This window comes from Haemaphysalis longicornis, unplaced genomic scaffold (genome assembly GCF_048455015.1).
Source record: "Haemaphysalis longicornis isolate Haplotype H1 unplaced genomic scaffold, Haemaphysalis longicornis Haplotype H1 scaffold_14, whole genome shotgun sequence".
Classification (NCBI taxonomy): Eukaryota; Metazoa; Arthropoda; class Arachnida; order Ixodida; family Ixodidae; genus Haemaphysalis; species Haemaphysalis longicornis.
In genome coordinates this window covers 32,538,943-32,563,451 of record NW_027526245.1, presented here as the reverse complement: position 1 = coordinate 32,563,451, position 24,509 = coordinate 32,538,943, and the positions used below count along the sequence as shown (strand labels likewise).

Sequence of the window (24,509 nt, the reverse complement as noted above, 5' to 3'; positions counted from 1 at the left end):
CACCTCGAAGGAGGGCCAGTCTCGGGAACCACGAAGCGCTTCCCCAAACTCTTACCCCATTCTTTTCTCCTTTTTTGCCACCTTGTTGCTGGGTATGCAAAAAGGTGGCTTCGTGCATCGAAGTGCAGGTTTTACAATTGGCTCTTGGCACGGCACCCCAACTACGCAGAAAAAGTGAAACTCACAAAAGGGAGCACGTAGGCGTTCAGGTTACCTTTAGCTGACAGAGCAAATCGTGCGGCAATGTGACAAGCACCAGCTTTATAAATGTCATGCACAAAAGGTGGGCATCGAAGGGATGTGTGGGGGAGACTTTAGCTGAAAGTGCAAATTGTCTTACATCAGGACACAAACCAACATTTGTTTATCGTTGGCTCCCCCGTCACTTTCGCCAGCCCGAAAGGGAGACACTCATGGTTGAGAAACAACTGGCCTAAGCTCTCAAAGGCAGTGGACCACAGCAGTAGTGGGGCGGGGGAGTAGTAAAATAAAATACGACTTTATTGCAGCGTTGAGGGAGGTGGTGGTTGTGGCGATTGGCAGGCTCCTAGTCGACACTGAATGCTTGTATCCCGGTGATGGCCCTGCCCAGGATCAGTGCGTGCACGTCGTGCGTTCCTGCAGTGGCCAGGCAGAACAGAAAAAAGGGACAACAGCCTTCACGTCAGCCAAGGGTCACCAGCTCCCCAAAAACTACAGTGCCTGCGTTTAACAAGAACCTCCAGACGGGCAAGCTAGGGCAAGCAAGATTACACCAAAGCTGCACTGGTGTGGCTGCACTGCCCTCGCGAGTGACGTATGTTTCAGGTGCGGGCACATTCGAGGGAGGCAGACAGACATCCCTGCCTAGGGGTGCATTGCACTGACAATTTTCAGAGGCCAACAACGTCCTAACAACTCTCCTTGGAGCAAGCACACTTTAAACGTCTCAGCCACACTACATCTAACCATAATACCATTTCAAGACGTTGTCAGGTGTGATTGCTTACTTTCACAAGTTCTGCCCTCCTCACCGTGTGATGGTGGCAAGTGTTGCACAAACAATCTCCTCTACTTCAACCCATTCAAAGCAGTCGACAGGAGACCCCTCACTCTTGGTGCAAGGGAACCATGCCGGGGCTTGCATCCGAGCTGCCAGGCATTTGGGGATGCATGTGGGCACATGAATAGCAAGCAGCATGTCAAGAACTGCACAAATAAAGCGATGAAGATGCCACTGTACAGTCTTGGTTGACGTGCAGTTCTTTGGTATGGAACTGCATTGCCCAACACTTGTAATAATTTTTGTTCAGAACATATCTAATTACAGCTACGGAACAGTACTTAATGATGTGGAGCAGCAAACTGTAACACAATACTCTGATGCCGATATAAAATTTCCTATCTCACTCATTCCAGGTGCTTCAGACTTGAAGAGAACATTCGTTTTCAATTCAAACCAAACAATTACTGGCTTAGTAATTTTCTCCAAAGCTCGAACTCCTCGTACTCAAATTTACAAACAATTAGAAAATTCAAACAGTGACACTTCACTAAACCCATGCTCTGGCTGCAGCGAAAAACCTAGCCAAATACTGCTGCACATGCACCACACTGGAGGCGCATGCGCACAGAAGCAAGCACACAACGGGGGCAGCACTTGCGTGGCTCCATTCAGGAGCACGGCATGTGTGGTCGGACCACGGCTGGGGAAAGCCTTGTTCCTCTCCCAACTGCGACGTTTCTGGGAAAGCCGAGTCCCTTGTGGCCACGCAGCTGGCACTGCGATGGACTCCCGTAACCTTCCCCTCGCAAGAAAACATACGACAGGCTGGCCCTCTAGCAAAACGTCTCACACAGGAGGGAATCAGAAGCAAGGTTGCCTGTGAGGAGGAAGCTGTCCTTCTGTATGACTGCCATGGGACTGCAGCAACAGACTCATCTCAAATCGGAGCAGCTCTGAGCCTGTTGCTCCTTGCAAGCCACCATTCACTTTGGGAGCGAGGTGTAGGGGGAGGAGGGGGCAGAAGAAGGCCCAAGCGGGTTACCCTCGTAGGTGTTGACGGCCTCGAGGTTCATGACGTGCCGGATGACGTGGTACTCGTCGCTGACGCCGTTGCCGCCCAGCATGTCGCGCGCCGTGCGGGCGATGTCCAGGGCCTTGCCACACGAGTTGCGCTTCACCAGGGACACCATCTCGGGGCACAGGCTGCGCACAGGGAGGGGGGGGGGGCGGCACACGCACTGTGAGGTCGGCCCGAGAGTGCGGCTGCAGAGAACAGACTACCTGTGTCTCCCTCCCAGTTACCGTACTTACCCGATTCGAACGTGCACTTTTTTCCCGCAAAAATAGGCCGAAAAATCGCATGCACGTTAGAATCCCATGTGAAACCAAAACCGCGGAAATTTCGTCCCACCCATCGCCATCTGAAGATAGCGCCAAAGTTTTTAGCAACGATTTTTCGAAAGCAGGAGGCTTAGGATGGCCTAGGTGCCCAGGCTTTTCTATCAGCGTTCACACACAAATCGTCAAGTCGTTCCACTTGCGAGGTTGATAACAGCAATGGCAGCAGCGGCAACAAAGGTGCGCTGCTTCCATGAGTGCCTTATGAGCAGCTCTCACGCATTCAAAACGAGCGGTCGGCTGAAGCGTGCCCCTCTCGAGAAGCTCGCGGGATGGGCGTGTAAGGCGTGGGCCACGATCCCATCGATCATGGTTGGACGTTCGTTCAGAAGTGTGGCATCGCGAACACGCTTGTCGGTACCGAGGACGAGATTTTGTAGCCAGCGGACAGCGGCAAGCCACAGGCGCACTGATGCAGCTGTGGAGACCACCCGCACGCGCCATGCGGGTAGCTCCAGAGACCGCCTCTAACCACTTCCTGAAATGCAACACGAGGGGAAAACGAAGTTGTCCTTGCAAGAAAAAAGGTGATACTGTGGGCGAAATTTACACCGTAAAACGTCATATGTGCCGCTTAAAAAAGCGTCCATCAAATACAGTAATACCTCGTTAACCCGAACTCGCATATCTAGAAAAATCGGCTAAGTCGAAATTTTACGCGGCACTGAACATTTTCCTATACGTCCCATGTATATTTTTCCCTTTATCTCGAAGTATTTTTGGTCGAAATAACTCGAAATCTTGACTGGGAGTGGAACGAAAATTCCGCCGCAGGACCATTTCACAAGATTCGCGCGATGCTGCCACGCCTGAAGTCCGTCGATTTTTTTTCTTATTTAGCCGCGCCTGCCATACGTCGATGCTTTCCGCGAACGCGAAGTGCGCCAAGAAAAACAGAAAAGTCCTGTTCACTGTCGACAACTGCCCAGGCCACGGCAAAATAGAGAATTTGGAGGCAGTGACAGTCGAGTTTCTGCCTGCCAATATGACGTCTGTGCTGCAGCCGATGGACCAAGGTGTCATCGAAGTGGCCCGAAAAATCTACCGAAAGAGCCTTCTCCACAGAATTTTGTTGTCTTATGAAAATGGCAAAGGCTACGAAATTGACCTGCTGGGAGCAGTACACCTTCTCAGCAGCGCTTGGCAGCAAGTTCGCGCAGCGGCTATCGCCAACTGCTTTGCGTACGCTGGGTTTTCACGTGCCGCCAGTTTGCCAGAAGCAGAGACGGCAGAGACAGATGACTTCACAGACTGTGGGGAACTTTGTCAAGAGGTCATCAAGCTTACAGGTAACGGTGCCGCCGAAAATGACGTGACTTTTTTGGAGTACGCACTGTGTGAGCAGGATGTGGCGGTGACCGGAGAAATGACGGACGTCGAAATCGTTCAAACGGCCACTAACGTAGGGGACGGCGGAGATGACGGCGATGACGAACCACCTTGAGAGGTGCCGACATCTTCTGAGACGAGAAATTTGCTGCGCTTGCTTCGAAATAAGGTCGAGTGCAGCAGCGGGGAAGATCGACTGATGCGATGCGTCAAGCAGCTGGAGGACGCCTTCCTAGGCCTGAGTACGACCGCAAAGCAGACGAGCATTAGGCAGTTTTTCTCTGCTAAATAAAATGGCAGTGCGGCAAAACCCAGCCGGTTAAAGTCTCTTGTATGTTATTTTTTTTCTCTTTTAAACCTGCACGAGAAGAAAGATTAGAAACTGCCGCTGAAGAGCCGGTAAGTAGTAGTGATTTTTCTGAAGAGCGCTCATTTTTCCCGGCGATTAGCGCAACCTTGCTTATCTTGAAAATCCGTTTATCTCGAAATTTTCCCTGGTTTTTACGACTTCGAGTTAACGAGGTATTACTGTATCTTCCATGGTGCTAAACCTAATCATCTCTGGCGGGGCCAGCCGACATCCCCGAGTGCTCCGAAGCTCCCGCCATGAGGTGCGTGCCTCCCCATTGGTGAAAGCCATCAGGCCCTCCCACTGCCCTCCCACTGCCATGAGCAACACACATTGCTTTCTGGCCGAGGCAGAAGCCGCCGCCGGCGCGCAATCGCGGACGCGGCCGTGAAAAAGAGACGCGCGCAAGTCTCATGAACAGCCACAGATGCTTTGTGGAGCACTTGCCGGAACGATGAAACCCAACAAGCATGAGCGAACTTGAACAATGCGCAAAGTGGCGGCATGCGGCGGCGGCAGCACCATACGGAGCTTGTAGGCAAGGAGCTCGCTCACGGACTCTTTGGCTCGCTGCATCCGTGGCATTGGGCGGCTTGAGTTGCCGTTCAAGTTGTATCGGCACCACATTTCAACACTTGCGTCTCCTGAAATCAACTTCTACAACCAAAACTTAGTCCCTAGTTGTTCCTGAAACTTCGTTACATTGAAATTTTGGCAAATGGAACTTCTTCACACAGAGGGTGAAAATACACGGTGTGCATACACTTGAAGTTATTAAAAAAAATTATGTAGTTCATTACATCGGTGTTTTCGTTACATTAAATTTTCTTACATCGAGGTTTGACTGTACCAGAAAAGCAAAGGAATGGACTCAGCACTTGCAACATTGAGCATCAAGTCACAGAGTCAGCAAAAGTCCTGTTCCTGCACTCCGTTTCCAATCAAACATCACCTGCAAGATCTTCGCTGGGCAGAGCCCAGACTTTGAATTTCCCTAGCAGACGTGCGTTTCACGAATCAAATCATCCGGAGAAAAACTATTCGGGCTGCAGTTGTATCGCAGAGCGCCAAGGAAGTGAGGGGGATGGCAGCAGGTGTGTTACCACAACGTGTGCCTTATTTATTCTGCGCCCATGGCTGAGCCTCTTCTCGAGACCAGGTGCTTAGGTAATGATGCTCGAACACAGAAGGCACTATGGCTGCAGTGTGTGTGTGTGGCCACCCCTTGGCTTGGGTCGGAAGACTGTGTCACAACACCAAAAGTGCCTGGAAGTGGAGAGGGGGGAAAACCCATTACCTTCCCTGGTCGAAGAGTCGGCCCACGCGTAGGCAGGCCTGCAGGCCCAGGGAGATCTCAGTCAGCATGTCGGCCAGCTTCTTCTGCACCAGCTGGTTGCGTGCCAGGGGACGGCCAAACTGCTGCCTGCATTGACCCCCCCGTCACCACGGCAGCGCCACATGATCAGGAAGCGCTCCCGGACTACCAAAGCACAGGGTCCGCTTGTTACACGTGCTCAGGGATACGTAGAGGCCAGTGTTTCAAGAACCTTGATGTCTGGGCAAGCTAAGCTGGGCCTGGCTTGCCCCCTTAGTTCCCAGGGGCAACCCAATTCTCTGTATTCCTCCCAGTAAAAGGTCAGGGCTAAAAGAGACCTTCCCTTTCAGTGCACGGGAACCCTACACTGGGAAACAACACGTGGCTCCTTCTGGTGTGGGAAAACACAGGCACAGGAGGCCACACCCTCCCGCCGACTGCATGCCACAATCACCTGAACAGCCCCAGAACAAGTTCAGCCTCTTGGCAGCCACGTTCCTCACTGGCCCATCAAATACACCTTCAACATTTCAAGCAGAGTTAGGAAGCCATGATTGGACTCATCTTCACTGGGCGCAAGAAGACACGGATGAAAGACTGCGCTATGCACAAACACTGTGCCACTCACAAACTGAAATTTATTTTGAAAGGAAGAAACATGTATACACGCTCTGTGCAGTGCACATGTCACACACTGATGCTAACAATTATATCACATGTTCTTATCTAAATATGCTACTTCTTGAAGCGACAGTGCTAGGGATGGCAGGCTGACGCATTTGCCGCCTCGTTTTTTGATTAAGTAGGCTTCAAGTATCTCCCTGGTTGTTTGACTGGTATGTTTGTACAAGCACGTGGTAGCGGCAAACTTTTCCGTGCATCCACACCCATCACAATGCGTTGCCAACTGTGCGAGTTTGTCTTTGTCGTTGATGGCCCGTTCAGTTGTGAGTGGTGCACCGTTTGTGTTGACCTCAGTCTTTCATCCATGTCTTCTTCTGTCTAGTGAAGATGAATCTAAACCAACTTGCCCAGTTACCTGTTTTGATGCATGATTAGACCACTTCAGGCGTGGGAAAGTGGATTACACCTCCCTTGGTTATGCGACGACCCACCTCTTACAACAGATCACTGCAGTCCGAATAAACTCTCCATGGAAACAATGCATTAAATACCCCAGTTATACAATGCACGATGGCACGAAGTCCACTTCACATACGACAGCCCGCACCTGGATACACCCATGGCAGTTTTGCTGTCATTCCAGTCTTTCCCAGTGCTTCCCTTGCTCTCTCACTATGTGTTTCCCGTTCTTTAACGACACACTATGTTGATCCTCTATCCACTGCACCACTGCCCCCCCTTTATATCTTTCCTGCCTAGGTTTCTTTCACGCTTTCCAGCAATTCAGCCAGCCATTATCTTCCCCCTCACCTCTTTTCTCTTTGCAGCCTCGTACTGTTGTTCATTTTCACTTCTGCTGCTAGCCAGTTCACTTCATTGTCGACTCCCCCCATATTTCCTGGACTCATCTCAGGATAGCCGCTGCCTGTACTTGTTTTCTTTGTAAATTTGCAATTGGCAAAGATCACGCAAAATTCACAAAATTAACTTGCGTTTTTTTTTTCCTCTTCCCTCGCGGCACACAATGCTTCCAAACAAGATGCTGGGTGATGAGATCAAGACGACGAGAGGGGTGGGGAAAAACATCGGGCTATTGGCCGCACTTGCACCTGCAGTTGCTGTTCCTGCTTTCACCCTGCTCTATGCTATGCTATGAGGTTTAAAGAAGGGTGAAAAGGGCCCGGAAGTGTCTGGCGTGAGGTGCCGACACCTTATCAGGCCCCTTCCCTGCTCCACTATGACTTGCTTGCACCAATGGCATTCGCGTCCTTCTCACGCTTGGCCCTGCTGTCCTTCTCGGGCTTGCCTGAATCAAGCGTGTCGCACACGGCTGGCACGCTAGTGCAGAATGGCCTTGGAGCACGCACAATGTCCGAATAATTCTCTTTCTTTTCAGGCATTGCAGGTTTAAATTAGGTGCTTGCAAATTATGCGCAATGCAATTTAAGGTAGGTGTTTGCCAATTACACCCTGATGCAGGTTATGCGGTACACACGGTAGTTCAAATAATTTATCCGCAAACATGTCGCGTACTACGACAGAATTCATTCACACCCTACAGATACAATGTGTGGGGACCCTTGTTTCCCTACGCCTCGCCTGCACATGTTTTCGCGAACCGGGAGCCGCCATTTTGGGAAGCCGGCGCGTCTCGTAAGTCCCCGCGTAACGTGCCGAACCGGCTCGCCGCGAACGTGTGCGCAAGGGCGCGAGGGAAGGAGGACCAGGGGCGGTATTCTCGAGTTTTGTCCCTTTTGCGTCCCTTTCAAAAGTGTCCCTTTTGGCGAGCCCTGATTGGCTAAAAGCAAACAACCGGAAGTGACGTAACGCAAGCGCGGAAAACCTACTGCCAACGCCCACTGCTTAACCGGAAGTACGTCACGATGAAAGGGACGCAAAAGGGACGTTTTCAAAAGGGACAGCTACGAGAATACCGCCCCAGTTTGTCACCTTCCTTTGCGCCCCGTCTCCCCGACCTGGGGAAGACCTCCTCTCCCCTCCGAGCTGGCCTGCGGGACGAACGAGCGCTCCGCCGGGAGTCGACTGGGCGATTTGGCCGGAGTCGGTTGGCTTGGCAGTGCCTACTCCGAATGCCCCGATGACGGTGAACCCAGTTGGCTCCATAAACTCTGCTGAGAGATTCTGCCCTGATCGGCCGCACGGGATACCTCCCCTGCTCCCGCGGCTGTGATGACGGATATCGAGGTCTGAGTCCCGCGGCTTGAGCGAGCGACAGGAGCCACTGTCTCCCCGCAAGCGATAGTCGTGTTGTCTGGTATATGCCCTGTATCTGCCAGGCAATAAAGCCTCACTTTGGATTGCCGGAGCCTCTCTACCGCATGTGAGTACCCGAACCCGCGCGCGAGTCTTCGGATTCCACAGGGCTAGTGTACGGCGCGTAGCGTTCTCTAGCGAAGCTAGCCGGGGTCCTCTGCTATCCCGTACGTTGGCCCACAAATGCTGCTTTCACCTGGCCCAAAGAAAGTCACATGACCAATGGTTCTACTGCACCGTTGGAACACCAAGTAGCAGAAGAGGCTCTCGGGAGGCTCAACCCCTCCTTTCGTTACCTTCACATGACACACTTGGCCTGTCCCTTACGGACGCACAGGGTAGAACGGCCACTGACCGGTCGAGGGTGTACTGCCGGGCAGTGTCGAAGCAGAACTCGGCTGCCCCCAGGGCTCCCCAGGAGATGCCGTACCGGGCACTCGTCAGGCACTGGAACGCCGACTGCGGGGGGAAAGGGGAGCCTGTAGAATGGCACACACCCCTACCCCTCCCGACAATACGGCCCTAGCGCCTCTTTGAAACACTGCCGTCGTCACAGTTTTTCCGCTACAGTGAAAAGAAGAGATTGGTACCACAGACAAAGCGAGTGCACCGCTCACACCTACAGCTGAAACACACAACAATGACAACCACGGGGTGTGTGGAAAACAAGGTATCATTGTGGAAAGTTTGTCATCAATCCCGCAAGGAGGTTCAGCGGTGGAGTCGAGTGTTTAGCGCTGCGATGGGAGCGTTGACCTATGAGCCAGTCCGTGCATTATTATGATGGAGCTGGGCAAGTCCACCAATAAGATGCGCAGGCACACGATGCCAATTTTGCTATGACTGACCATTACGAGACGATAAGTGGGTTGAACAGGCAGCACTCCAAGCTGGATATGCAACGTGAGGAAAGAAATGAAAGGAGGAGAACCTACTGCTCCGTGGTGAGGCATAAATCTGCGTTTTGGTCAATGCTCCCCCCACAATGTCCCTCCCCCCAAATAACCTAGAGATCCTACAGTATAGCTGCAGAGACCGATGCACTTTCGGTGGCAGCTTCGAGTGAAGAGGCACCACTGCAGTGCATGCCCTTTACTGTCTGGTAATCACTGAAAAATTACTCCCACCTCCCCTCGCGGGAACCCCTGTGTAGATGCGACGCATAGGGGGTTCCGTTGTTGTTTCCGTTAGGTTGATTCTCCCATCGCGTGAAACGTGCCGTGAACCCCCTGCCGCGGCTATGAAGCAGCGTGGCGCGGCTATGATGCAACACAATCCAACACAATCCACTTTAATCCAATCCAATCCAATCGAATCCAATGCCCCTCGCGAGAGAATGTTCGCTATCGGAGAGGAGAGGGGGTGAGCGGCGGAGAGCGCAGCTCGTGCGGCGAGGAGAATGGGGGAGGGGTGTGGACGGACAACGACAACACTGTATGGAGGGACAAGGCTGCCGTCGCATCTAAATGAGATGCTGTCGCATCTAAAATACTCTTCCCTTCTGTGCCTTTTACACAACAGTGCCTGGTTTACAAACCAAGCTACTCCTTCTCGCACAAGCGGAGCCCCCCATGATGACAGCACACTAGGCACTGAGGTGCAGCCACTGAGGAACAATGAGACGGCCTTGTTCCAGCTTGGCTTGGCTATGGCTTGACAGCGAGTGAGCCCTTTTTACAGGCCGACTCTGGCTACATTGATTGCCGCTGCTGTCAAACACTGGTGCCCAGAGGCAGCCAGAGTTGTTCAATACATGTCTAGTGGCTAAAATCCCCATGGGTCCTACGCATTAAAAGTGGCCCTGGAGTGTCCTCCTACCGTATTTACACGATTTTAAAAAGATGACTCGAATGTAGGCCGACCCCCCAAAATTTCACCTAAAAAAAAAAAAAAAAAAAGCAAGCGCAGAAAGCAGCCCGTTCGAATGCTGCTGTGAACGAGCGCCAAGAGAGTTTTTCGGGCTCAGGGCACTCATGACAGATGGGACGATTCTGCACAACACAGAAGTGACACAAGCACGCGGCAACGCAGCCACCTAGAAAATCGTATCACAAAGAGATGCTCTTCCGTCAACCACCAATACCCCCCTTATAGCAGCCCTTCCATCAATGATCGATGCTTCCACAAGAGCCGTACGCTTGTGGTGCACGCAGTAGATGTTAAGAAAAGCTTCTGTATAAGCACGCGGAATAACTATGCACTGTGGGTCAAGCGGGAAACTTTATTCCCAATCATGAGAACACATTTGCTGCGAGATGACAACCATCGAAGCTACCGGCAGCGGCCACTGCCGTGAGATACCAAGACAAAGAACGTGGCGGCTGATGGAAGTGGCTGCTCGCGATTTCCTTTGATTCGTGAGTACGTTACTCGCATTCGAGAAGCGTTTTTTTCGTCTCTAATAAACAAAATGAGTATTGCCAAATCCCTTGAATCAATGCACGCCGCTGATGTATGCACAATCATATCACGTTGTTCAGTACACTTTCAAACAGGCTGTTGAAAGGTTAGCCGCTCTAGGTACGGTGGACAAAGGGCACAGATCGGGAGCGCCAACTTTCAAAGTCGGCATCACTTTTACCGACTCCAGAATGTACGCAATGGTAAACGCTACACTTCAACCATAACCATTGAAACGAGGGTGTTGCACTTTCCCCAGCTCGTAGCACCCCTGACATCTCATTTCTCTTGCCGTTACAAGCGGCACAAAATTCGATTTCGATTCTAAGTCGGGCTCCAAACATTGAATTGTCAAACTCGAAAAAAAGGGTTGACCTATAATTGTGTAAATACGGTACTTTGGAAGAAACCAGATTAGCCTGCCATCTGTCAAAACAAAGTTGAAGCAACAATCAGCTGTTTGCAGCTCCTTCCTCTAACCATAGAGCTAACACCACGACAAACATTTTTTCGCTTGAAAACGAAGTACAGTTGAACCTCGATATAACGAACATCGATGTAACAAAATCCGCGATATAACGAATTTTTTCAAGTTTTCTATCAAAATTTTGCAAGATGCATGTATTTTTATCTCGAATTTATGAAGTAATTTCGTGCGGCGCTTCCGATTTAATGAAGTCACGACAAGAAAGCAAAAACGAAATTCCTGTCGAGGGACGTTTTATTTTGCCTCTCAGAGCCTACATTGAAAATATTCAGTACACGCATTAACCCTTAAACGGCTCAATGAAAGAAAAGCGGTGAAATCTACGGTTGACAACAATTAAAAGCGATGAAAGAAGCTGCTCAAACCGCTAGCAGTGGTCATAGACGGTTGAACAGTGCGGCCACCATTCTGACATCTCCATCGTTGCCTATGCCAGCGCCCTTTATGCTTAGGCTGCCGAAGCCTACTTCAAGCTTCTTTTCTACGCCTCCTTCCTCACGGTGCTGCTGCTCTATGTTGTGCTCGCTGATAACCACATTAACACTTTTTCGTGCATCATTAGGTAAGTCTTGTAAGCAGCAGGAGCACTCCACGGGAAAGAAAAGTGTTGCGAACAAGAGCCTGAGGAAGTGTCGGTGAAACCGACGGTAGACCGACGGCCACCGAAGTGATGAATGCCATCGACATTCTGCGGAGGTACGCAGGCGCACGCGAATGTTTAAGAGCAAGCCTTGTTAGCGCTGTCAGCATACGAGGTCAAGAAACGCCACGCACTGCTTACGGACTTCTTCACTACGGCTTAAACACTGAGTGCTGATGGCAATAAGATGCTCTCTTTGAACGTGGTCATCTTCGTTTCACCTGTGTTCATTAGACAGCTGCGATGTGGAGAAATCAGTTTATTTAGGGCTCAGTGGGCATAAAAGTAACTGCTTAATCGAATTTGGCCAGAAGATATTTAATGTAAGCTTTCCGCTTTAGCGGAGCACGTAAGCGGTGCTACACACAGTCGGTCCGGGTGTACTCCGCTCGACTCGCAATCATGGCTACCTCTAGTGTCGTGGTTGCATCCCGCGCCCATACTGCAGAGTTTTTGTACATGAAAAAAGTCTTTTGGAAGTTTTATAGCACCCTTCAGCTGTTGGCCCACCGCACCCCTCAATGCCGCGCCTAAGCCAACCACTGAACGGACTAAAAGAGGCGTAACTTTGAACCAGCACCTCGCCGGGGTGAAGTTCACGGGGCAGGAGCAGGGGTCGGGCAGGAGCAGGGGCGTTGTGTTTCATTGGTCGAGGAGGAGCACTTTTTTGGCGCCGAGAGCAGTTCTCGGTGCTCCGTCGCCAGCTGCGGAGTAACAGGGAACGCCAGGGAAGTCACATGACCTCTTTTACGTCATTTCTGGTTTTATCCCCAGGTGGCGGAGGAAAAATGGCGGAATTCAGCAGCCGCGATAGTCGCTCAGTGCGTACGGCAGCAGCTAAGCGCGGCCGTCTGGACAATGCTGCTACTTTTAGATGATGAAAGCACCACAGATTCAAGCGCAAACTCATCATCGGACAGCAGCAGCAGCAGCGACGACGACGACGATTTGACATTGCATGAGTTTATGTTCGAGCACCTGTTTACCCCGCCGGAGCATCGACCGAAGGTAGAGTCGTATCTGGAAAAGACGGCGGATGCTGTCATCGTTCGCAGCTAATTTTTGGGAGATACTATGGTGACCCTATCATGGACATGAACATCCGCTCGGCTTCTTCATTCGTCGCCATGCGGAAGGCAGACACAAAGCCACCGGCACGTATCTGGCAAAACTGGCGAGGAAGTTGGAACAGCGTGCGGACAACACGAGCGCGCGAAATGCTCCATGAAGCGAGAGCGGGAAAAGTTTGGTCACATGACTCTTGACATCACGCCCTCCCCCTCTTTTCACTGCTCCCGGAGCAGCGCGAATGTTTCATTCGCGGAACGAAAGCACACGTCCCCGTTACTCCCGTGTGCTGCTCTGGCTGCTCGCTCCACTTGCTACTGTTCTCCCAATGGAATTCGCCATAAGTGTTGACACTCTTAATTCACACAATTTTCGCGGCCAGATTTAGTACAAATTTCGCTTCAAGTGGAGAGGTAACTACATAGCAGTTGTTTCTGTGTGATGGGCAAGGTTTTGGAACCTCAATAACTGGTTAAATGAACTGTAAAATCGAAACCTCGATTTTACGAAATTCTCGATTTAACGAAATTTCCTCCCGTAAGTACAACTTCGTTATATCGAGGTTTAACTGTATTATTCAATAAGTGGCATTATTAGAGGTAAAAGATCAGCAAATTCCACTTTTCACCCTCTAATACCACACCGATGCATTTGTTGTTTATTTACTTAAAAAGCGAGATGATACAATAACGATGACTGAATATGCATGTTTGTGGTGTTATGAATCTACGATTCACTGAGTTGGAGCTTTTGAGTAAACTGGAAAAAAGTTTTTTTTTTCTTTTTCTGCACGAAAATTTAATTCATTTGGAGCGATCCATGCAAATCTGTTTGACACAAAACGAATTTCTGAGCACCAGCCCTTGCGGACAACTAGAGGGAAATGAAAGATACTTTGTTGAGGCATACAATTCACTGAAGTAGTGTCCGTTGTAGCAGGGTTTGACTGTATAATTGCAACTGTGGGCGCAACAAAAGATCATTTCCAACTGTATTCGTTCACTTGTTTGTTTGTCCAGTTACTTGCCAAACAGAACAAAGCCTGCCAACATGTTACGCGTTCAGCGCAGTGCACCAAGGACACGAAAAGCGAAAGGGGGGGGATTGGTTTACACAGCACATGAACCTCGCTCTTACAGCTAGCGTTAACAAGAAAATCGTGTCACAGGGCCCCAGAGTAAAAAGAGGCAACATCTGAAGTTTTGCCCAGTCAGAAGGGACATATATCTGGAGAGTGGGAAAGCGCTTCCTGTGTTGTTGCTCTTGCCTCATTCTTTTGCGTTCAAAGTTTGAGTACTTTCCCACTCTAGGTATGCAGCACCAACTAGCGCCCACTAATGGGGGGACGCGGGAATCAGATTGCGAAAAGTGACCAAAAAATCGTATTTTCGGAAGTCACATTTTGGGATTGCACGTTTTATATCCTATGCGTCTCCAAAGTTTCCCCGCCAAAAACAATCGTGAAGTGCCAAAGAAAAATATTAACGTCAGCTGAGGTGACAAAATATTTCTGCAAAATGACAAAAACATGGCAATTTTTGCAGCGCTGTATCTCCGGAACGATGCCACCGGGCACCGCCATCGTGGCCTAGCTAGATTGGCCGGCTCCTTAACTTCCGTTTTCCGGTCGCTCCTTTTGTCGTCGCTCATACACAAATGCACAAATGGCAGAAAAAGAAAGCCAGTGAAACAAAGCAGCCGATAGATTCTAACACGCAATTGGCTATCCGGTTGCGTTCGCTGAAACGGCTCTTCTGATTGGGCGTCACCATGACAACAAAAACATGGCCGCCGGGCTGCTGCGCATTTCATGTGCACTGTGCTCCACCAATGTTTTCAAGGTTTCTCAGTCGACTCGGTTCCAGTTTAATCTGTTGCGGTATTGGACAGTGACATTATTGTTACCATGGTGATAATGCTTGAGATCAGGCGTCAGATAGGGAAGTGCGCGGCTTGAAAGACACGTCGGAAGTGTGCCCGTGACATCGCCGTGGTCCGTCCTTGAGTAGGAAACAAGGTGAGTGCGAGTTCGTGCAGTGAACTTTTTGACACATTGCCACATTATAAAACGCTGAGTTATTGCTGAGCTTGCGAGCTTCTTGAATGGAATGACCGACTTGCAGGGACACACCAAAAATTTTTGTGGAGTATGTGCTCGCTGTGCCAAATGAAAGGACATCACTGAAAGCACCTTGAATCAAAATGTTTTTTTTTTATAAGGCCCTAGAACGTAGGAAACCAGAAGTTTTATATCTACTTGCCCTATGTAAGCTGCGAAAACGGACGCTGGCAACCACGACATTGAGCCGTCCGGCTACATAATTTTAACCGTAAACGAGATGAAAAGTGCTACTTAATCACCTGTTCCCAGCAAAAACAATAATGACATGCAGTCTCTGCCATTCCTTTATGCAGCTTTTGAATCATGCATTAAAACTGACGGGGCTATGTGTATATGTATGATAGCACCCTGGTTGGACACTACAGTGAAACCTCATTCACAAGAGACACTCGAGGGGCCCAAAAAACATCTCTTGTAACCCAGGCCTCTTGTACGCAATGTTGCTAACGTGGTTAACATAGGAAAACCACCCAAACCATCTTGATTAAAATGTTTCTTATAACCAAGTGTCTCTTGTAACGATGTTTTACTCTACATGGTGCCACCTTTCAAACTTCAGAAAGTTTATTTCAAAATTAAAATTAGTTTTGTCAATTCATTTAACAATTCCTCGTGGTTACCCCGCTGCATAAAATGCTGGCTTTGAATCGTTAGCTAGAGGACATGCACTCCACACAATGCAGCTGGCTGTCCCTTTCGAGAGAAGGGACGTGTTTATCGGTGACCACCGGATCAAAGCGGAGCCCCGTCTCACCTTGAGTCCGTTGGAGTGGGGCAGGAGGGCGTCCTCGGGCACCACCACGTCCTCCATGAGGATCATGCCCGTGGCCGAGGTGCGCAGGGAGAACTTGCCCTCGATGCGGGGCGCGCTCAGCCCGGGGGTGCCCTTCTCCAGCACGAAGGCCCGGATCACGCCCTCGGGCTCACACTTGGCCCACACCACAAACAGGTCCGCCACGGGCGAGTTGGTGATCCTGCGTCGCATCGCCAAAGGACCCACTCCGCCATCTCCGAGTGGGAAATACACAGCTCGGGCGATCTGCACAGGCTCCAATGCACTAACTCTCTCAAATAACCTCCCTCCCAAGACAGGAGCAATACACCGACAGATTCATCCCCTCGCTGGTTCTGACCCCTCTCCCCACCTCTACTTGGTGTCTATACGTGCCACTTTGTATCCCAGAGGTGAAGACATCGAGGCCCCAATAACCAACAGACAGAAATTTGTTTCGACAAACCGGAAAGAAAAAAAAATGCATCCGGAGGGTCCAATGGCTGCAGCACGTTTTTACACGCAGAAAGTGCCGCATGCAGTTCAGCCTTTCCAAAGTCACCATAGTCCTGACGCCAGTGGACAGCCAGAGGAAAGTTGACAAACACCTGAGCATATTAGGCTTTAGCACTGTTCGCTTGTTTTCCGAGCTGCTCAATCCCCTTCTGACACACTTGGTCACAAGGGGATTGTTGTCTGCCTTTTTATGATGTTCTCATCCATACCCTCCTGCCAAAATCCCAATGTGCGATTGCAGTATCAATAAATAAATAAACTGAAATAAGGGAACATGGCCTGAGAGTCTCGCGGAGACATTTTCGCTTACACGACCCCGATAGATTAGCAGGCTAGAAGGACACCACCAAGAAGGCCTCATCCCAAGCCTGGGAGGAAGCAGCAGGGAAAGCTGTACCAGGTCTTGGAGCCGTTGAGGGTGTAGGTGCGGGCTTTGGGGTCGTGGCGTGCCCGGGTCTCCATGCCCCCCGGGTCTGAGCCGTGGTTGGGCTCGGTGAGGCCGAAGCAGCCCAGCAGCTCCCCCTTGGCCAGCCGGGGCAGGTAGCGCTGCTTCTGCTCCTCTGTGCCAAACTGGTGGATGGGCAGCATGACCAGCGACGACTGGACGCTCATGGCCGACCGGTACCCACTGTCCACCCTGCAAGTGCAGTCAACTGCAATGTTAAAGGAGTACTGACACGAAATTTCAAAGCTGAGATAACTATGTAAAACGCTTCCTTTTTATCAGGAGATACCTCCCAGCAAGTTTCAACAGCAACCGTTCAGCGAAACATATTTAAAATCCATTTTAATCTTCGCCCGCTCGAGAAAGCCCAGAGCGGGCCGACGTGACATCATCTGCTACGTGCCCCAAACTGCCGACGTCGGGGCTCCCGTGACGAAGCCGACGCGCTGGCTGTGGTTGGCGCGCGCTGCTCGGGCGTGTGTACACGTCATGGTTTTTGGACTGACGTAATGCTGCCCGGGCCTGTGGGGACGGCGAAAACCTCGGCCGGTCTGGGCGCGCGCGTGCATTCGCTCGCGCGCGCTTCCAGAGAGGCAGCGATACGGCAAGAATGGTGACGTCATGTTATACATGCTATCATGGCGGCCGCTCGGCGTTTTTCAGTCGAAACCGAAACTGGCACGAATAAACGACGCCGTAAATGAATGTTTACGCTGCGCTCGACCGTATAATCTGTCACTCTATGATTAGTGGGCTGGTAGGCACGCATAGCAGCGAAAAAAACGTAACATAGAAATTTCGTGTCAGTACTCCTTTAAGGATTCATCCAAAGACCCTTCCAAGCAGGTATTGGGTTTAAAGTTCGCTTAATAACCGCTCACAATTCGTTTTTGTGTTTGGGGGGGATTCCCCAAGGATCTGTTGTGGGGCTGCTGCTTTTTCTTATTTACATTAACGACCTTCCTTCTCTTGTATCTGCCAATATCCACTCAATTGCCAATGACTGGCTTTTCATGAACTTAATACTCACGAAGCTACTAACTCTTCTAAAGCAGACCCAACTGTATAACTAACTGCTGCAAGGACTGGCTAATGGAACTTAAACCACAACTTTTCCTGCGCCCGACTTTCATTAAAACTTTCTTCTGTATAAAACACTAATCAGATCTAAACTAGAATACACCACATCAGTACATGATCCGTGTCCTGAAAATTTAGTTACCGCACTCAACCTTCTTCAGAACTACTCAGTTTACTTTGTTCTTTCTAGTTAGAACTGGAATGCAAGTGCGACGCCAATGAAAGACAGTACTATTCATCTCCCAGTTTCAGGATCTCGACGAAACAAAACAATTGTTCCTGAACTATGTTTCATAAACTATAGCCCCATGCTACCTTGTGTGGTGAACTGCTTTGCTGGCATCAGTACGTGTCACATCGCATTGGCCATAATCACAAGTTTGACTTAAACTACACACAGTAAAACCTCCAGAATAAACTGGTGCATGACACAACCTTTCAGTGGAAGCCAAGCTCTTGTAATCTAGTAGATAATGCTACACAAGAAAAAGTGTTTGGACCATCATGAAATGAACTAAGCACAGAGGAGGAGATGGAAGGCTTTTCCTTCCCTTGGATGCGTCTTTGGAATGCGTCGAGGCCGTCCCGTCTCCTCCCTCTCTGCTCACCTCTCGACCTCTCGGGCGATGAGTCCGTAGGCCACGTAGGAGGCCCCCGCGCAGCCGTACCCCTTGAGGGTGCTGCCCAGCACGCCGAGCTCGCCCAGCTCATTGACGATCTCCCGGTGGAAGACCTCCTGGCGGTTGGCCATCAGCACCCGGGGCTGCAGGCGTGCCTGGCAGTAGTCGCGCACCGAGTCCCGCACCAGCCGCTCTTCCTCTGTCAGCTGCTCCTCCAGCAGGAACGCGTCGCGGTGGTCAAAGCCTGCCAAGAGAGACCGCTCTCTCTCCACTTATCTTTTCCGGGACGGATCGGGTTCAAATTATGGGACTTTACGCACCGAAGCTACACCATAGTGGTGGGCTCTGGGTTCATTTAGGACACCTTGGGGATCTTTACCTAGCGTCGAAATCTCAACATACGGGTGTTTTCGCTATTCGCCTCTATCTGAAATGCAGCCACCGCCCGCTGGGAATAGAATCCGTGTCCTTGGGCTCAGCCACCGTGGCGGGTCTTTACAAGGACAGGCAGTGCCTACTTTTTGCAACGTTTGTACTATTTCGATCACTGTGGAGAGGGCATTGCTGCATGCAAAAGTTGCTTTTTACTCCATTTCAATATAACGGGCTTCTGCGGTCGGCAATCTTGGTGTGGAACAAGGTTAAATGCAACCTCTGTGCCAAACAGGAGTGCGAACAAGCAGGGAGTTAAGACACAGACGTTTGCAAACACACCACAAACACCTCTTCATTCCCACCCAAAATCCTAGCAACTGCCCAGCTTGCAGTAGCGCCACTCCCACCAGACGGGCCCACCCCTATACGCATCCCCACCCTCTCCTCTTGGGAGGCCGCTCTGTCCAGCACTGCCCCGCAAGACCAGCAGCGGCTGATCGAGCAGGCCCGCCGGATAGCGCCCACCATTGGAGTCCTCTACTGAGGACCCCACTCATCGAGGCTGCTCTTCCACCACCCACCCAGTCAGAGCAATAGATGTCTCCACCACCACCACTCAATTCGACCACCCGGCCAAAGTGAAAGGATGCTTCAACACGCAGTGCTTTTTCCTTTTTATATAGGTAGGGCCGTTCCAAAGTACTACAACTACTAGTGGGGCTCATATCAGTCCACATTACGCATATTTTAGGTACATCACCAAGAGTAGCAGCATTCTTTTAATCAGGTATGCATGTTGCATTGTTTTTTATGATGGGAAATGAAAAACAGCTAGGCATTAGATGGTGTCAAAGGGAGGCGAGATAAAAGCAAAAATGAAAGAACATTTCGGCTCACGAAGTCGAGGGTTTGACGGAAACCCGTCTGGTCAGGAAACATGTTGGAGTAGAAACGGAGACACCGACCAAAAGAAACTTAAAAACTTTAAAACAACAACAAGACGTTTCGGCTTCGTTACTGAAGCCTTGTTCACAATGAACAAGGCATTGTGAACAAGGCTTCAGTAACGAAGCCGAAACGTCTTGTTGTTGTTTTAAAGTTTTTAAGTTTCTTTTGGTCGGTGTCTCCGTTTCTACTCCATTGTGGCTCACGCTATTCGAAGCAGAAGAAAACACAGAACATAAAGAAAAAGCTCCACACTGTCCCAACAGATAGCTTGCAAACAGTGCTATTGCAGGAAATGTTTATAGAACTGAAGAAGCCTCAACTGCATTCACCATTGGAGGAGCGAGAGGGAAGGGGAAGAAGGTTCGGCGAAATTTTCAGCAAAGCAAGCACATACGCAGCCAATTTTTTTCAGTTCAGACCATCCTGAAATGTTGTGGAGGATAGCCACTGACTCAAACCTGCACTGGGATCAGTGCTCTGGGACCAAGAAACATGCACAGCCCATAATCTGATGTACAGTTACTCACGTTTTTTCCCGGATGATGCGGCACGGCCTGAGCCAAGAGTCAAGGAGGCCGAACAGCACACTCTTGGCAGAAGGGTACGACAAAGCTCTACACGCCACAAATGTGGTTCGGCCAAGTTCTCTTGGGGTTTTTCTGAAGTCCTATCAGTGCATAACCCAAAAGTCAGCCCACACACTAATGGTACGCAACCTACCTTCCCAACAAGTACAGGTTATGTTTGTGTACACATGCCCATTCAAGGTTGACAAAACGCACAGCAATGGAATCGGTAGCTGCTACAAGGCATAGTTGCAGTGTGAAACACCATGTGTGGGTGCTGTTCCAGGCTAAACTGTAAGTGATGGGTAAAGCGATGGGTCAATGGGTAAAGATTAAAAAACAGCCTGCAGTTACACAGACCCGTTTCTTGAATCTCGCCACCTCGTTTCAGAAACTGTCTCAGCCAGGTTCCGCCATGAAAGAGGGTTTTGCCGCAGGCATATTGAATGTACCTTGCTGGGTGAAAAGCAGCCGCATTTGTGCCCTTCTTAAAGCAGCACAAAAAGACCAGATGGTGGGAGGGACTGGTACACAAGCCCCTATTTTTGTCGCACTGGGACACTTCCACAATAAAACTGAACCCACTCGCCCCGTCTTCCTCAGGGCTGTTACGTCGGCTATTTTTCCGTGGTCCCAAGTCTACAGCACTGAGCTCATCTGCAAAACCATCTAGATACGTGCACTATGACTTCACTTACAGTTATGTCAACCGGCAACCCCTGCAAACACAGAAACGTTTTCGGTTCGAACAGACAGCCAATACTTCCCCTGCCCTCCCTCTTAACAATGAGCACACAGAATGAAACTTGCTGCACTTGTGAGCTCTCAGTGATAAAATATAGAAGGGAAATAATTACCCTGCGAACAACAAATACGAGAAGTTAATTTTCCAATGAATTTCACCTTTATAACCTCGACATGGTTAAAAGTACAATTGTTTTTAGTTTAAAAGAACCAGCTTATTGTAACTCACTCATCTCGATTCCAGCCACAGAAGGCGTTTTTTTAACCTAGAAAACGCAACAAATATGGCAAAAACTTCAAATTTCTGGCTGCAGTGACGTCATATGGGCAAGCACTAAAAACACTGCTATCAGTGTTTTAGCTGCGCATTAGCATTCAAGCAATGTGATCAAGCGATACTAGAGGCCCCACTACAGCTACCCAGTCTTGTTTATGGCCAGTGGCTTCGTACAGTAGCCGCAAATCACACAGTCAAAACCCAGCGCCATCACAGAGACCTTGCCAGAAGCTGGCTGGGGAATCAGCACTGCTTCTGTCTGCGATAAGACTGGCATGCTTGTTATTGCGACAAAGCAGACCTGTTAATCAACAAAACTACTACGTTGTCTTCACGGCCCTTTTGGGAGCCAGGGGCTCAAGTGAACTCATTGTTGATGGGTAGCTAGTTCAGAGGGCGAGAGGTGTTGGAAACGGGGGAGGCATACATTCTACAAGTTGAAAGGTTGGCGATTCTTCTTTTTTTCCTCGGATGATGGTGGCTGGCATTTGCACCACAACCTGCCCACTCATTCGCACCCCTGCTCAAGTTCTGCCGAAACCTTATCATGCACAAAAGGGGACAATCTGGTACTAGAGATGGCCCATTACTCATACTTCTGCAGCGAGCATTGTGATGGTTTGCAGCGCAGGTCACATGTAGTGAGCTGAGCAGTTTTGTTTTCCCAGGTTTCAGCCATACAATCGCTCCCAAACACTGACTGTGATGACTGTAATTTTGAAACTCACGCCTGCTCATGACAAATAGCTGTGACTGCTCTGCAATGCTGTAAGCTTGCTTCCGGCAAGATCTCGGTGGGATGTGCAAAATCTGCTGCCGCCCTAATCATTGCCACTGGTGGTTTCTTGGTGGACGAAGCCACTCTTACCCCACTAATGACCTCTGGAACTTCTCTGCCTCCTTAGTGCTGGCCACTTTATGCACGGCACAAAATAGGACCTCTTTGACCCCATCTCACCAAACCAACCTTCCCTTGGTCTTAATTCGGGCTGGAATGTCTTTCATCCTTTCTAATCCATGATGTTCAATCTTCGTTTCTAAGTGTAACAGCTGTCATTTTTCTTTCACCAAGACTTAAAGCTATCTGATAAATTTCTTCTCGAGGCTCTCCACAGGACCACAAGTGCAATTCTGTCGCATAGGTGAGCACAACAAGCACAGTGAACTTCTTTCCTTTTTTTTGGTAATTTAGTCGAGCAGCGTTTCACTGGCCAAAACGGCTTTCTAAATTCCCGTCCCCTGTAGCACATAGTAGTCCTTAAACCAATTTATTTCTCCCACTTAAGACTTAAGCCCTGCACAGACTAACGTAATTGTATCCACCACTTAACAGAACTGTATTCATCGCCCACCACAAACGTTTTCTTCCAGACTCTTCTAACCAACCCGTGACGGGCCATTTCAACAATTGCTTGGATGTTTCACATCACCCTAGGTTTCTTGAGGTCTCGTAAAGACGCTGATTGCCCTTGCATGTTTTCTCTGGAACCAATTAACCAGACAGCGTTATAGAGAAAGGAAAACACCTAAACCAATAATAGCTCTTTTAAATCCCTGTCAAAGATGTTCACAACCAATACAGTGTTACCTGTGAACTCCAGCTGCCCACACATTACCCATTTCTTCCCAGTACGCTTCCGCATATGCAGTCTCAGAAGCCACAACTTGGGACTCTCCCCTCTACACGGGTTGAGCAAAGGGAGGGGCCACGCCACTCCAAACAGCTTGAAGCTGCCACTTACAAATTGCGGTATCGACTGTCCAGTGAGCTGCATGTCTGCCTCCATCAGAAATGCAGCTGCTGCAGCTGGCAATCTGAGCTGCAAACAAAGTAGCAGAGTGGCTTTGCAGCCACGGTGCGTACTTCGCATCTGCACAGCTGTACTTCCTGTTCATAGATGCTATCACAATCGGTGCTGGATGTGCACAAAAATGCTCGTAATGGATAATAGACAGGTTTCGCCTGCACACCTACGATACGAAACACAAGGGGATAAGCTAGTATTCTAAAAAGCACCTCCAAATGTGCATGACATCTCTGGTCTGGCTTCGCGGGGTTGTTCAGACTACTCTAGAGTTCCCTACGAATTTGCTTCCTACAACAGAAATTGAGAATTTGGCCGTACGTTGCGTAATCATGACAGCTATGCATGAAGCACAACAAAGGCATTAATGCACTGCACTTGAAGGCATTATAACTAAGACGACGGCAACTTTGACCCCCCTCCCTCCCTCTCTATTTCTGCGAAACCTAGCTCACATCTCGTGAAGGCCCTAACAACGGCCCCCTGGTACAGAGGTTACACATGTTGCAACACCTAAAATTATCACCTGGTCGCGCTTAAACGTAATATATATTCATGCAATGTCATAGCCATTTTAGCCACAATACTTCGACAATTTTGACCACTTTTTTTTTTTTTGCTGTCTTTACAAGCAAAACCCGTTATTACGACTCTTACGCACGCTAGAACGATGTTACTCCGCCGATATTACGTAGCAGCCGGTTCCTTACTGACTGCTGGCCCAATACGTTTCCCCTACTGGCATTTTTTTACTCAGGTACCACAGTTCGCCCCGAGCTCTATTTTCCGCGCTATCAGGCGACACAGGCGCGCGTACTGCGCAGAGAGCAGAGATGACCCATGGCTTTCGGGGCAGTGCCGACGCATCCAATGACGTTCGAAACCGCGACCTTCTAGCCCACGACACTCGCGTTTTGCGTCACAGGAAAGCGGCAGGCTGCCGATCCGGTGCAGGGCGCACACCACGTGACCGCGTTCACTGATCTCCAGAGAGAGGCACACTCTTCGCGCCGTGTCCGCGGCCACGAAACTACCACTGTGGTATTCTTCCAAAAGCACCGAGCAAGGATACAGGACAGAAGCTGCCGCGGCGCTGTGCACCGCAGTAACGTCCTCGTCGCCGATCGCCACATGGTCATCGTCCTTGGCTGTCCCCCGGGGTTACTGTGGCCGGTGCACGCCGAAGGCTGCAGCGAGCAACAGGTGCGGGCACTATCACGAGACACGCACCGGTCGACCTGCCGCAGATAACGCGCGACACACGGACGACAGGAGACAAGCGCGAACGGGCGCACACGGAATTGAGGACGTCACATTGACGTCACAAATGTACGCAGCGCGAAACACAAAATGTACGGGCATACAGGTGC

At 50.0% G+C, this 24,509-nt stretch overlaps 1 protein-coding gene across 1 annotated transcript; it reads right to left on the bottom strand.

The window, feature by feature from the left end:
- Positions 1–480: 480 nt before the first annotated feature.
- Positions 481–24,443, bottom strand: LOC144165235 (glutaryl-CoA dehydrogenase, mitochondrial). Its single transcript, XM_077695365.1, has 9 exons — positions 24,212–24,443; positions 20,275–20,301; positions 18,413–18,668; positions 16,677–16,916; positions 15,746–15,965; positions 8,630–8,733; positions 5,359–5,484; positions 2,028–2,188; positions 481–618 (listed from the first exon to the last, which is right to left on the bottom strand). The coding sequence occupies exons 1-9, from the start codon at positions 24,276–24,278 to the stop codon at positions 548–550; spliced, it is 1,272 nt and encodes a 423-aa protein (XP_077551491.1). The 5' UTR covers positions 24,279–24,443; the 3' UTR covers positions 481–547.
- Positions 24,444–24,509: the final 66 nt, after the last annotated feature.

Excerpts from the sequence above, each read along its gene's own strand:
- LOC144165235 (XM_077695365.1), bottom strand. The coding sequence starts at position 24,278 with ATGACCATGTGGCGATCGGCGACGAGGACGTTACTGCGGTGCACAGCG. Across the intron at positions 15,966-16,676 it reads CTCAACGGCTCCAAGACCTG|GATCACCAACTCGCCCGTGG; the intron begins GTACAGCTTTCC and ends GATGCGACGCAG. Across the intron at positions 8,734-15,745 it reads CCCACTCCAACGGACTCAAG|TCGGCGTTCCAGTGCCTGAC; the intron begins GTGAGACGGGGC and ends TTCCCCCCGCAG.